The sequence below is a fragment of the Pelophylax lessonae genome, assembly GCF_965119305.1.
Source record: "Pelophylax lessonae genome assembly, chromosome: 4".
Classification (NCBI taxonomy): domain Eukaryota; kingdom Metazoa; phylum Chordata; class Amphibia; order Anura; family Ranidae; genus Pelophylax; species Pelophylax lessonae.
Window position 1 is genome coordinate 81,199,062 of NC_138771.1, and position 13,611 is coordinate 81,212,672.

At 41.2% G+C, this 13,611-nt stretch overlaps 2 protein-coding genes across 2 annotated transcripts in view; one reads left to right on the forward strand and one right to left on the reverse strand.

The window, feature by feature from the left end:
- Positions 1-7,258, forward strand: part of FAM227B (family with sequence similarity 227 member B) — a 733,538-nt gene extending 726,280 nt beyond the window's left edge. Inside the window, exon 15 of the mRNA XM_082254045.1 lies at positions 6,980-7,258. Coding sequence (XP_082110171.1) covers positions 6,980-7,093 — 114 coding nt within the window. The 3' untranslated portion in view covers positions 7,094-7,258. The remainder of the gene's footprint in view (positions 1-6,979) is intronic.
- Positions 7,259-9,371: 2,113 nt separating this feature from the next.
- The window catches only part of GALK2 (galactokinase 2), a 320,319-nt gene continuing 316,079 nt past the window's right edge, over positions 9,372-13,611 (reverse strand). The window contains exon 10 of the mRNA XM_082254041.1: positions 9,372-9,625. Coding sequence (XP_082110167.1) covers positions 9,415-9,625 — 211 coding nt within the window. The 3' untranslated portion in view covers positions 9,372-9,414. The remainder of the gene's footprint in view (positions 9,626-13,611) is intronic.

Genomic DNA, 13,611 nt, shown 5'->3' on the forward strand with positions numbered 1-13,611 from the left:
TCTGCAAATGAAGTCAGTTTAAAACAACCTTGTCAAATAAAAAAATATGTTTTTGGGGTTTTTATAAAATTTTTCCTCTGTTTAACCCCTTATTAACCCACTTAAGCCCCGGAGGATTTGGCTGCTCAAAGACCAGGCCCTATTTTGCGATTCGGCACTGCGTGACTGTAACGGACAATTGCAAGGTCGTGCGACGCTGTACCTAAATGAAATTGATGTCCTTTTGGTGGTATTTCATTTGGTGGTATTTGATCACCTCTGCGATTTTTACTTTTTGCGCTATAAACAAAAAAAGAGCGACAATTTTGAAAAAATAACAATATTTTTCACATTTTTTTAAATGAAATTCTCAAAAAAAATGTAAAAATCTAATTTTTTTAACATTTTAGGCCAATTTGTTTTCCGCTACATATTTGTGGTAAAAAAAATCGCAATAAGCGTATTTTGATTGGTTTGCGCAAAAGGTATTGCGTTTACTAACTACGGGAAAGATTTATGTCATTTTTATTGTTTTTTTTTAACTAGTAATGGCGGCGATCTGCAATTTTTTTTTTTGCGGGACTGCGACATTGCGGCGGACAGATCGGTCCCTTGACTGACATTTTTGACACTTTTGGGGGTACCAGTGACATTACTACAATAATCAGTGCTATAAATATGCACTGTTACTGTAAAAATTACACTGGCAGGGAAGGGGTTGACTTTATTGGTGATCAAGGGGTTAAGTGTGTCCCTAGGGGCGTAATTCTAACTGTCAGGGGGCATGGCTTGTTAGATCATCACAGAGACATACGATCCTACATAGCAGGATCGTACAGCCTCAGTGATGATCTAAGGGAGAATGATAGACGGCTGTGTTTACATCAGCCGTCTGTCTTTCTCCCTCTCCTGAGCGAGATCACGAGTGGCCGGCGGACATCGGAGCCGACGGTCACACGCGCGGGGAAGGCAGGGAACGAGCGGGGGCAGGAGCGTGCAGCCGGCGGTGCGCGCTCGCCCCCTTCAGGCTCGTGGGCGAGTGACGTACCCATACGTCACTTTGCCCAGGAGAGGCTGACTGCCGCAGTACATAGTCGTGCGGCAATTGGCAAGTGGTTAATTTACTCCAATCAGCCTTATTAACTCCCTATTTTCCTTATCCATTTAATTATTATTTTCCTGCTGATTTTTTTTATTTACTTCTATTTTATAAACTATAAATAATTTAAACTTTTTTTTGTTTGCTTTGTTCATAAATATTTTTACACCTTTAACATATATTTACATGTTTCACATTGAGTTAAAAAAAAATGTATTTCATTTGTAAAATAACGTTTCAATGCTTTGTACCATTGCTGACAGCTGAAATGTAAACAAAAAAGTTGCAGTAGGTATCGGTAATTGGTGTCGGCGAATACTTTAAAAAAAGACCCTATTATGACTTCATGGTAATATTTTTATTCTTTTACACATTACATTGCTTTAATAAAATTTAAAGAAATGTAATGAAAAATAAAGAGTAGTATGTCTTATTTTATAGCTCTCTTGTTTTATAACCTTATGTTTAGGGGTTGTGAATCTCTAAAATAATAAACTTCTTTAGAATTTTGATTCTAAAGGGGACCCCCCAGTCACTATATTAAAAGGAATTTTTATTGTTTCACTTTAAGCATCATTAACATCACTGCTCGTATGCTCGTATTGTTTGCATTGATACGTGTCCCCCAGAGCAGTACCTGGGCACTAATACCCTTTTTTTGCCAAAAACTTGCATATAAGCCTTCAAAATGGGGACTTTTGTTTTTTAAAATTTGGGTCCCATAGACTTTAATGGGGTTCGGGGTTTAGGTCTGAACTTTTGGAATGTTTGAGAGTTCTGGTGGGAACCGAACCAGGGGGTGTTCAGCCCATCTCTAGTTGACAAGCTATTCACTTGGAAGCTAAAAATGTGCACATATCATACATACTAGGAGAACTACAACTGGGGAAGTTAATGATCAAGAAGGATCTCTGTGTTCTTTTAGATCATAGACCTGATAATAGCAAGCAATGCTAAGCTGCAGTTTCTAAAGCAAGTAAAAAATATTTTCTTGCATTAAAAAAGGTATAGACTCCAGAGAAAGAGACATTATTTGTCCCTGTACAAATCATTAGTAGAACCTCATCTGGAATATGTTGTTCAGTTTTTCACAAAAGTTATATTAGGGAACTAGAGAGAGTTAAGAGAAGGCCAACCAAATTGCTAAGAGGCATGCAAGAGCTTAGCTCTGAGGAAAAGATTCTCCAGTATACATGTAAATGACCCATATAGTGAACCTGGTGCAAAGTTATTCACTTTAAGGTCATTAATAAGGACAAGGAGGCACTCTCTGCTACTTGATGAAAAGAGGTTTAACCTCAGCATACAGAAAGGCTTCTTCACGGTAAGAAATGCAAAGAATATAAGTGGTTATTGATATTTTCCAGTAATAAGACCAGAGATTGTTGATCCAAGGTATATCCAATCGTCTTTGGGGAACAGTAAGGAATTTTCCCCTGGTGGAGTAAATTAAAAAAATGGAATGCGGATATAGGGTCTTTTAAGGTGCACAGATTATTTCATACAACACAAAATTTTATATGGCTAAAATCAAAAAATGTTATTGGTACTCAATTTTATTAAAAACATTGGTGCAACCATAGAATATCATTTATCAAATGCATATTACAGTAAATTGACATCACGCTTGTATTTCCGACATGTTTCGTAGGGGCTTTTTCAGTTCAAAGGAAAGCGTGATGATTATGCTAATGAGGCAAAGAAAAGTCCCGAATCAGTCCTAAACATAATACAATACAGTCATATATGAATTGTACATACATAAAGAGAAATATATCTTGCAAATAAAACAAAGCAAACAAAGCTGTATCTTTCAGAGCAGACATCAGTTCCCCCAATAATAAATACCCTACCTCCATATGTTGCACTTTGGGGCAGGGCTAAAACCAGATAAAATAAAGGGAGTCTATCCACATGGGTCCTTTCTATAACTGTAAATATATTTCCATAAATTTATGTACGTATCTTTGTCTTACTGATATATACTCATTATTTGATCATTCAAGGTCACCTTCCCCCCCCCTCTGCGGGCGATCCAGTTTGTTGGGTGATCCTTCCTTTTTTTTACATATTGTACGAGGGCCCATGTGGATAGATTCCCTTCATTTTTTGATCTGGTTTTGGCCATGCCCCAAAGTGCAACATATGGAGGTAGAGTATTTATTATTGGGGGAACTGATATCCGCTCTGAAGGATGCAGCTTTGTTTGCTTTGTTTTATTTGCAAGATATATTTCTCTTTATGTATGTACAATTCATATATGACTGTATTGTAGTATTGTATTATGTTTAGGACTGATTCGGGACTTTTCTTTGCCTCATTAGCATAATCATCACGCTTTCCTTTGAAGAAGCCACTACGGCAAAACATGTCGGAAATACAAGCGTGATGTCAATTTACTATACTACGCATTTAAAAAATATTTCATGGTTGCACCACTGTTAACAAAATTGTGTACCAATAAACTTTTTTTGAATTTAGCCAAATATAGATTTTGTGTTGTATGAAATAATCTGTGCACCTTAAAAGTCCCTATATCTCCCTCCAGATATCTCCACAAAGCTCCAATATCGCACCACAATATACTGTATATGGGAACACAAATAACCCTCTAGTGCTCTCTGTATATCTGATTTATTCAATAATAAAATATAAAATTGCAGACTTACAAACAGGGCACTTCAGCAGTGCAGGCTGATTGAGCTTCACAGTAATATTCCTTCACTTAGATAGCCAAGATGTGACGTCCGTGCGCAGGCTCCGCCCCACATACGCGTTATGCCTGACCTCTACTAACGAAGTCTACACCCAGATGTAGCACGTATGGGGGCGGGGCCTGCGCACGGACTTCACATCTTGGCCATCTAAGTGAAGGAATGTTACTGTGATGCTCGATCAGCCCGCACTGCTGAAGTGCCTTGTTTGTTTGGTTCCCCTTCAAGATCCTTAGAGCACAAGTCGCATGCCGCATGTAGGATCATGCTGATCCGACTTCCATTCAAATCAATAAGATGTTAATTGCATCCTCCTTCTTTGCTCTCTCCCTTGCAGCTGTGGGGTTAAATCTGTGTGAGGCTGCTTGGCTCTGTTGATAACGATGACAGTAAAAGCTAGTAGAAATAAGCATAAAGTGTGGGCAGTGCCCTGGTGTGTAAGGATTCCCCACAGTTGCTCAACACCTTCCTGCTATGAATGTCTGCACCCCCAGTGCCTCAGATGATGCCCAGTGTTTACGGGGACCACTGTTTTCAATGTCCAGTTCTGCATTCAGGCCACACCAGTGGGAGTGTACAGATGGAACCCGTGAAAGGGATACAGGATGTAAAAATCGTATATGGTAAAGCTGTCACTTAGTAAGTCCTGTGATATCAAGACTTCACCTCCAGAGCTCCAGCCCGTAGACACGCCCACAGACCAGAGTGTTTCAGAGGACTGTGACAGGCACAGGGATGAGAAAATCCAGGTACAACTTACAATGTGCTTTTAATTTTTCAAGAAAAGGCTAAAACATGGTGCCTGTTGGAATTGTAGAACATGAGGTTTATAACCACTTTAATCATACAGTACAGGACATAGGCATAGTATTCATTGACACTGGGTTATAGGCTTGACTAGACACTAGCAAAAGCTTTCATGACACGTCCCCTGGTGTCTTCCTTATAACCCTACCCCACTCTGAGTCCTCGGTTTTTTGCTAGTGTCCCAAGGCGATGAATCTCTTCTCTCTTACAGGGAAAGCATCCTTAACTTTATCATCCAATTCTTCCATCAACTCATCAATCAACTTCTTCACTGTGTTCTACTACCTCAATAGAAGCAGTGCATTTGGTCAGTGCAACCTCATTAAAACATTGGAAGCTGTACCCTGGCCCCCGCTGTGGGGATTGCTTGTAATATCACTTCAGGCACTGGATCTTGTGCAGGCGCTCACCTCGGCATTTTGTGCAATGCGTGTAGTCAGCCACAGGGTGCTATACAGATCCAAGACGTGGTCCATCCCTATTGAGCCCAAATCCTGAAGACCCTTTTAGGGGTGTATGCCTACTGTGACAGGCAATGCCAGGCCTCTATATAGGGTCCAGCGTCGTGGATAGTTAAGACAGTCATCTCCCCTTACAATAAAAACCGGGGCTATGTTTGATGTTTGGAATGTATTCATATTACAGTGTAAACTTTTCAAACTTGGTACTAAATCTCAGGCACTCAGAGCTTAGGTGTTACATCATAGAACCAAAACCATCATACAACCAAAACAAACCAAAATAAAAAAATTAAAACGTGTGGGGTTTACCCCCGAGATCCATACCAGGCCCCTTGAGTCTGGAATGGATCTTAAAAGGAAACCTCACGCCAAAATGAAAAAAAAATAAATAAAGCCGTAGGGTCCCCCCCCCAAGAATATACCAGACCCTTCAGTCTGGTATGGTTTTTGAGGGGAGCCCCATGCCAAAAAAAAAAAACGTGTGCGGTCCCCCCCAAAATCCATATCAGTCCCTTATCCGAGCATGCAGCCTGGCAAGTCAGGAAAGGGGGGATGATCGAGCGCCAACCTCTTGGACCATACCAGGCCACACACCCTCAACATGGGGGGGATTGGTGCTTTGGGGTGGGGGGGGGGGTTCTGCGCCTCCCACCCCAAAGCACCTTGCCTCCATGATGATTGGGACAAGGGCCTCTTCCTGTCAATCCTGGGTGGTGGTCATGGGGGTCTGCAGGCAGGGGGCTTATCAGAGTCTGGAAGATCCTGGCACCCCCATGTGAACATTGTACCCCTACCCATTTACCCCCAAAAAGGCAGTGTAGCGTAAATAAAAGCAGGTCCTTTTTTTTAAATCTTCCTACTGTCTCATTCCTATGGTCTTCTCCCCCCAGTTTTCTACCTCAGGTCTACTTCACCGCTGCTGTCTTCTCAGCCGCCAACACGGTCCCATGGTGACTTTACCTGATGGCCATGCCCCATGGCTATATAAGAACCAGCAGAGAACGGAGCTGGCACTATGACGGGAGAAAGCGTCAGAGGAGGACTGGGTCGGCAGCAGAAAAGGCAGCAGCGGCAGGGAACACCGGAGGGAGAAGACCAGAGGATAAAGACAGAAGGAAGATTTTTAAAAAAGGACTTGTCAAAACCATCTCTTGTTTTTATTTACATTACACTGCCTTTTTTTGGGGTGAACGGGTAGGGGTACAATGTACCCCATGCTCATTCACATGGAACGAGGGGCCAGGATCTGGGGGCCCCCTTTGTTAAAGGGAGCTTCCATATTCCAGTATGCCCACTGCCCACAACCACCTCCTAGGGTTGTCAGGAAGAGGCCCTTGTCTCCATCAACATGGGGACAAGGTGCTTTGGGGTGAGAGGTGCAGAGCCCCCCCCGCCCCAAAGCACCCCCCCCCCCCCATGTTGAGGGCATGTGGCATGGTATGATACAGGAGGGGGACGCATGCTCGAATAAGGCTCTGGTATGGATTTTGGGGGGACCCCACGTTGTTTTTTTTTAAATGTTGGTGTGGGGTTCCCCTTCAAGATCCTCAGAGCACAAGTCGCATGCCACAAGTCAAGTCATGATGATCTGACATGGATGCGACTTCTATTCAAATCAATGGGCTAAAGTCGGATCAGCTAAAATGGCTCTAATAGGGAACCATTGATTTTGAATAGAGGCAGAGAAATGCTGCAAAAAGCTAACACGACTAAACGCACATTGACGCCAATGCAAAATGCTACGAAACAGCCACTTGTTTCTGGTGTTATGTGTTTTTGTGTTGTATAGCAGGAAAATGTTTGTTGAAATAAAGCACATTGCACACAAACCATTTTATGGATGACTTGCAATCATTTATTATTGCCAACATACATATATTAGCTTCCTTAATAACTCTTTCTTCTTTTCCCTACAATAGCACAAGATGCCATTTTCCAGCAAATTATTCATGAAAGACGATCTGACAATACAAGATATTCTTGATGCTGAAGATTCTGAGCCAGACTCTGAACAAACACTAGTAATGCTTTGAAAGTCTTTCCGTTAACAACTTATGTCCTATCATTGTATTTCTCCAAACAATAAAATAATATTTTAGAGGCAAATGTTTGTCTGTAGTTTTATTGTAAATTTAATTAAATCATAAATGTACTACCCTAAAATAATAAGCTGAACTAAGAAGATATTACTTAACATTTAACAATTATTGAAAGAAAAAGTCTGCTAAAGTTTGAAAACTGTCCTGGTTATAAACTGTGTTGACAGTATCTGCCCCCGTTTCCCACTTCATAGAAAAAACATGAATGTTCCCGTGGCTTCAGCTGTCATATTTATGCCGGCGTCTAACCAAATTGGCATTTTTTGACAGTTGGATCATGCTTCTAAGTTCAACCTCCATCGGGGGGTCTACAGTATCTCACAAAAGTGAGTACAACCCTTACATTCTTGTAAATATTTTATTGTATCTTTTCATGTGTAGAAATGACACTTTGCTACAATGCAAAGTAGTGAGTGTACAGCTTGTATAACAGTGTAAATTTTTTGTCCCCTCAAAATAACTCAACACACAGCCATTAATGTCTAAACTTCTGGCAACAAAAGTGAGTGCACCCCTAAGTGCAAATGTCCAAATTGGGCCAAATTAGCCATTTTCCCTCCCCGGTGTCATGTGACTCGTTAGTGTTACAAGGTCTCAGCTGGGAATGGGAGAGCAGGTGTGTTAAATTTGGTGTTATCTCTCTCACTCTCTCATACTGGTCACTGGAAGTTCAACATGGCATCTCCTGACAAAGAACTCTCTGAGGATCTAAAAAAAGAATTGTTGCTCTACATAAAGATGACCTAGGCTATAAGAAGATTGCCAAGACCCTGAAACTGAGCTGTAGCACAGTGGCCAAGACCATACAGCGGTTTAGCAGGACAGGTTCCACTCAGAACAGGCCTCGCCATGGTCGACCAAAGAAGTTGAGTGCACATGCTCATCGTCATATCCAGAGGTTGTCTTTGGAAAATGGACGTTTAAGTGCTGCCAGCATTACTGCAAAGGTTGAAGGGGGTTCAGCCTGTCAGTGTTCAGACCATACGCCACACACTGCATTAAATTGGTCTGCATGGCTTTAGTCCCAGAAGGAAGCCTCTTCTAACAATGATGCACAAGAAAGCCCACAAACAGTTTGCTGAGGTTGAGCAGACTAAGGACAGGGATTACTGGAACCATGTCCTTTGGACTGATGAGACCAAGATAAACTTATTTGGTTCAGATGGTGTCAAGCGTTTGTGGCAACAACCAGGTAAGGAGTACAAAGACAAGTGTGTCCTGCCTACAGTGAAGCATGGTGGTGGGAGTGTCATGGTCTGGGGCTGCATGAGTGGGGTCTGGGGAGCTACAGCTCATTGAAGGAACCATGAATGCCAACATGTACTGTGACATACTTAAGCAGAGCATGATCCCCTCCCTTTGGAGACTGAGCCGCAGGGAAGTATTCCAACATGATAATGACCCCAAACACCAAGAGGACCACTGCCTTGCTAAAGAAGCTGAGGGTAAAGGTGATGTACTGGCCAAGCATCTGTGGGGCATCTTCAAAGGTAAGGTGGAGGAGCGCAAGGTCTCTAACATCCACCAGCTCTGTGATGTCGTCATGGAGGTGTGGAAGAGGAATCCAGTGTCAATCTGTGAAGCTCTGGTGAACTCCATGCCCAAGAGGGTTAAGGTAGTGCTGGAAAATAATAGTGGCCACATAAAATATTTACACTTTGGGCCCAATTTGGACATTTTAACTTAGGGGTGTGCTCACTTTTGTTTCCAGCTTTTTAAACATTAATGGCTGTGTGTTGAGTTATTTTGAGGGGACAGCAAATTTACACTGTTATACAAGCTGTACACTCACTACTTTACATTGTAGCAAAGTGCCATTTCTTCAGTGTTGTCACATGAAAAGATATAATAAAATATTTACAAAAATGTGAGGGGTGTACTCACTTTTGCGAGCTACTGTATGTCAAGCTCAAAGTGGAACCAAACGCAACAATTAAACTGTTTCCCAAAACAGTTACATTCAAGGCACATCGTGAATGATAACTGTCACTGTGGCTTCATGCTCTCAACGGAACTTTCAGGCCATCAAATGGCTGGTGTCATAGCTGATCACATGTGCAGAGCCAAGGCAACTGCAGATTAAACAGAGGTCAAGATGGCAGCTTCCTGGGCAAGGAGGAGAGAGGAGGGTTTAGTTCCACTTTGTATAAGATTGCTAGTAGTTTTATCATTTGATTTAACAAACCTTATTTAATTTCGAAAAGCTAGGGTGGTCATTGGTTTCCCTTAAATGAAAAAAAAATTCCATCAAGAGTTCACTTTTCCTCCAGAAGGACTCTTGCACCAGGTCCAGGTTTTGTGGCAAACAGGCTTTGCTGCAGTAACGATGATCTGCGTTCATCTGTTTTGTAAAATTTTTCTTGTACACTTAATAGAAATTCCTCCAGTTTATCTGAGGGAACCATGGAAACCGTACAACCTCCCCATCCAGCCCCGGTCAGCCGAGAACCAACAGCACCAGATTTCCTGTAAGTTAAAATGTACAGTTTTGTTATTATATCAAAACAGTAATTCACTATGCAGAAAACATAAATGCTGTATTTTCTCTGTCCACTAAATCCAACCTAACGCATACTGTAATAATCTATTGCATAAACATGCTGTCTGTTTGCATCTGCATAATATTTGTCTCACTTAAAATTTCCATAGATGTTAGCAACTGCAAACAATTTTGATCCTTGCTAATCACAACACCTTCAATTATTAGTCTATAAAGTAAGTCTGTTTTCACTTTAAATCTTCCAAATTGAAGGAAGACATGTTTAGCCAGCATCAAAATGTGCATGCAGGTATTATGTCACATATCTTGTAGTGCTCAATTAGAGTTCCAATGCAAAAACTCCTTCCTTCCTGAACTCAAGCTTGGCCCTGGCCACTTCCTTATGATGCACAACCCCACTGATCAATTATTTATACAGTGACAATATATTCTTTACAGTTATGCATACACTGGTAGCCAAAGAGTTTGTGTACATGGGTGTCAAATTCATCCTGCCTTTTGGAATTTAGCACCCCAAAGCTTTGCAGCAGTTAGTTTAGTCCTAGAAAGGCCTGAGTAAGGAGTGACTGGTATACAAATCATAAAGCAAGGATCTTCACCAGAACACCTTGGTGTAGTGATAATCTTGTCCTTTATTAACATAAAGCATCACAGGCAGACATTTTGGGACCTCGTAGGATTCATTTTTTAACCACTTGCCTACTGGGCACTTTCACCCCCTTCCTGCCCAGGCCAATCTTCAGCTTTTAGCGCTGTCACACTTTGAATGACAATTGCGCGGTAATTCAAAACTGTACCCAAATGACATTTTTATTACTTTTTTCACACAAATGAAGCTTTTGCGTGGTGGTATTTATTCACAGCTGTTTTTTTTTTTTTTTTACTAAAAAAAAGAAAAAAAGACTGAAAATTTTGAAAAAAAACGTTTTTCTTAGTTTCTGTAAGTAAATTTTGTAAATAAGTAATTTTTCCCTGCTGATGAGGCGGCACTGATGGGCACTGATAGGCTGCACTGATGGGTAGTAGTGATGCAATAAAATGAGACATAGAGATTAGGTAGTACCAACAACCAATCAGAAACAAAGCTTTGATGTAAGAATGACCACATAGCCCCTCCCCCACTAAAAGTTTACCCTTTTGTGTATGTTTTCAACCAAGAAATTGGTATCTCCCACCAACAGTTTATTTCCCTATTACCTCACTGTTTATTTTTAATAGAGAACCCCTCATTATGGTTTTGCTCAGATGTATTGATATACTATGCTGCTGCAATATCTGCCCCTTTTTCCATTGCCACACCTTTTTTCTGTGTCTCCGCCCATATGCACACTTAGGCAACTTTGTCTCATGCTAGTGCATCACGTTGCCTTGGAAAAGGAATCTTACTTTTGTGTGAATAAAGGACAAGATTATAACAATACCAAGGTATGTTAGTGAAAATCCTTTTTTCAGGATTCATGTACCAATCATTTCTTCCTAAACCTTTCTAGGACTAAACTAACTGCTGCAAAACACTGGGGTGTACAACATAGCATGCCAAATAAATACTACAACACATAATAGCTGCTGCAGTAGCATACAAATGAACATAAACATGGGGTATACACCTCTTTTTCCTCAAAGGCAGGTATCCATGTTCATAAACCCTTCATATATCAAGGTGTGCTGGTGAAGATCCTTTTTTACAATGATTGCACGGCGGCACCATCCACCATTCACTGCAGTACCCTACAAGGACTGTGGGTGAGCCTTTAAGGAGTACAACCGATAAAATACTTCTCCAGGTACATGAACCAGCTCCAAGCACCAACAAATTTAGGGTGGTAACCCCGAAGGATATTAAGGATATTCTAAAGGGTGTCTAGGACACCCTTTATGAATTCCCCCATTATCTTGTGTAGAAGAATAATTACAAATCAAGGCATGGCAAAACCAACACTGAATGCACAAGAACACGTCTTTTTACAATAAGATTCAAAATTGAAACACTGCATTCCAGATCATAAAAATAATCACAAAATACAGGTCAGAAGCAGAACATACATTCCTAAACAATACTAATCAATATCAAATTTCCCAGCTGCTTCTTTGTGGACATTTACTACTGAAATTGTAGTAGAATTGAAGTGAACTACTAGAGTCCCTGGAATAAAACATCTATTGGTCAGGAGGGAGTGGCATGCCTAAAATAATGTTTTTCTATGGTGTTAAAGTTCATACAGCAAGCCAATACAAAAAGGTTCTCATTGATGCAGGTCATGGTATAGCTAGTGGTAGTCACATTCAGCTGGACTTGGTCTGTAATGTTGAAGAAGCTGAAGAAGTTTCCTAGCCTATTCAAGCCAATTTATTTCCAAGGAGTAGCAGGAAAAGATCTCAGCGTTTACACAGGTTATACAGACACCTTAATCCAATTGGCATGGAAAGTGAGATGGTAAAACATCTAAACATTTGCCTTATCATCTTATTAGAATTGGAGAAGTTGCTTATGGCACTTTTCCACTGCAAGTACCGGCTCAGCTCCACTTGGCCCTGCTTGGTTCTGTTTGGTTTTCCACTGCATGGTACCGCATGGTACGGTGTTGGAACGGTTTGGTACGGTTTTCTTTTCCACTAAAGTAAAGTGGGTGGGATAACAACGATTTTCTGACCAATCAGTGGCTAGTAGTGACAAACAGTCAAGGCTGCATGCAAAGGATTGTGGAATATGGTACCGGTATGGCCCTCTTGGAACCACAACTGAGGTGGTACTGTTTAAGCGAGCCGTACCGTTCGGTTCCATGTAGTGGAAAAGCGCCGCTGTACCGTACCGAACCGTTCCAACACCGTACCATGCGGTACCATGCAGTGGAAAAGCGCAAAAGCGAGCCTAACCGTTTGGTTCCATGGAGTGGAAAAGCGCCTTTAGATAGGCTATGAAACATCTTCAACATTACAGAATACATTCAGCTGAATGTGAATAATTACTACTAGCTTGTACAAAGAGATGTGAAGAGTGCACCCAGCCACTACAGCCAATCAATACAGCTTTTGAATTGCTGCTGGCACACTAAAAAAAAAAAAAAAAAAAAAATTCTGTGCTTAAAGTGATATTAAAGTCTTCTTTTATTTGTTTAAAAATAACAGACATGTTATACTTACCTGCTCTGTGCAGTGGTGTTGCACAGAGCAGCCCAGATCCTCCTCTTCTGGGGTCCCTTGTCGGCACTCCTGGCCCATTCCCTCCTGCAGAGTGCCCCACAGCAAGCAGCTTGCTATGGGGGCACCCGAGCCAAGCAGCTGTTCTGTGTGTCCATTCCGATATGGAGCTAAGCTCTGCCACCTCTCTTTCCTCACTGACTTTGATTGACAACAGTGGGAGCCAATGGCATCCACTGCTGTCTCAGCCAATGAGGAGGGAGAGTCCCCGGACTTTGTAGCTTTAGTGCAATATCACTGATGATGGGGCTCAGGTAAGTATTAGAGGGCCTGAGGGGGGCTGCTACACACAGAAGGGTTTTTATATAAATACATAGAATGTATTAAAATAAAAACCATCTGCCTTTAGAACCACTTTAAGGGTTACTGTGTTCTGCACTCAATGAATGGGCCAAGAAAAAAAAAAGCATCAACTATCTTGTGAACAGAGTAAATGTCAATAGTGCCACCTTTCCAATGATTTAAAAGCTATAGACTAAAAAGAATGTATGCATGGGAACTTTATTTGTAAATGTTTTGTATATATATATATATATATATATATATATATACACACACACACACATACTCTTTGTATAGCAATTCACATAATTAATATGTTAAGCTGGCAATGATCGTCTGGTTAAGTATGGGGCTAGCTACTTTAACAAAAGGATTACAATGTTGTAGTCTGAACAACCCATGTGTATTTTATGCTTGGATACAACTCCTAGCAACTACTAGACCTTGGAATATATTGGTCGTAATTGCTAAA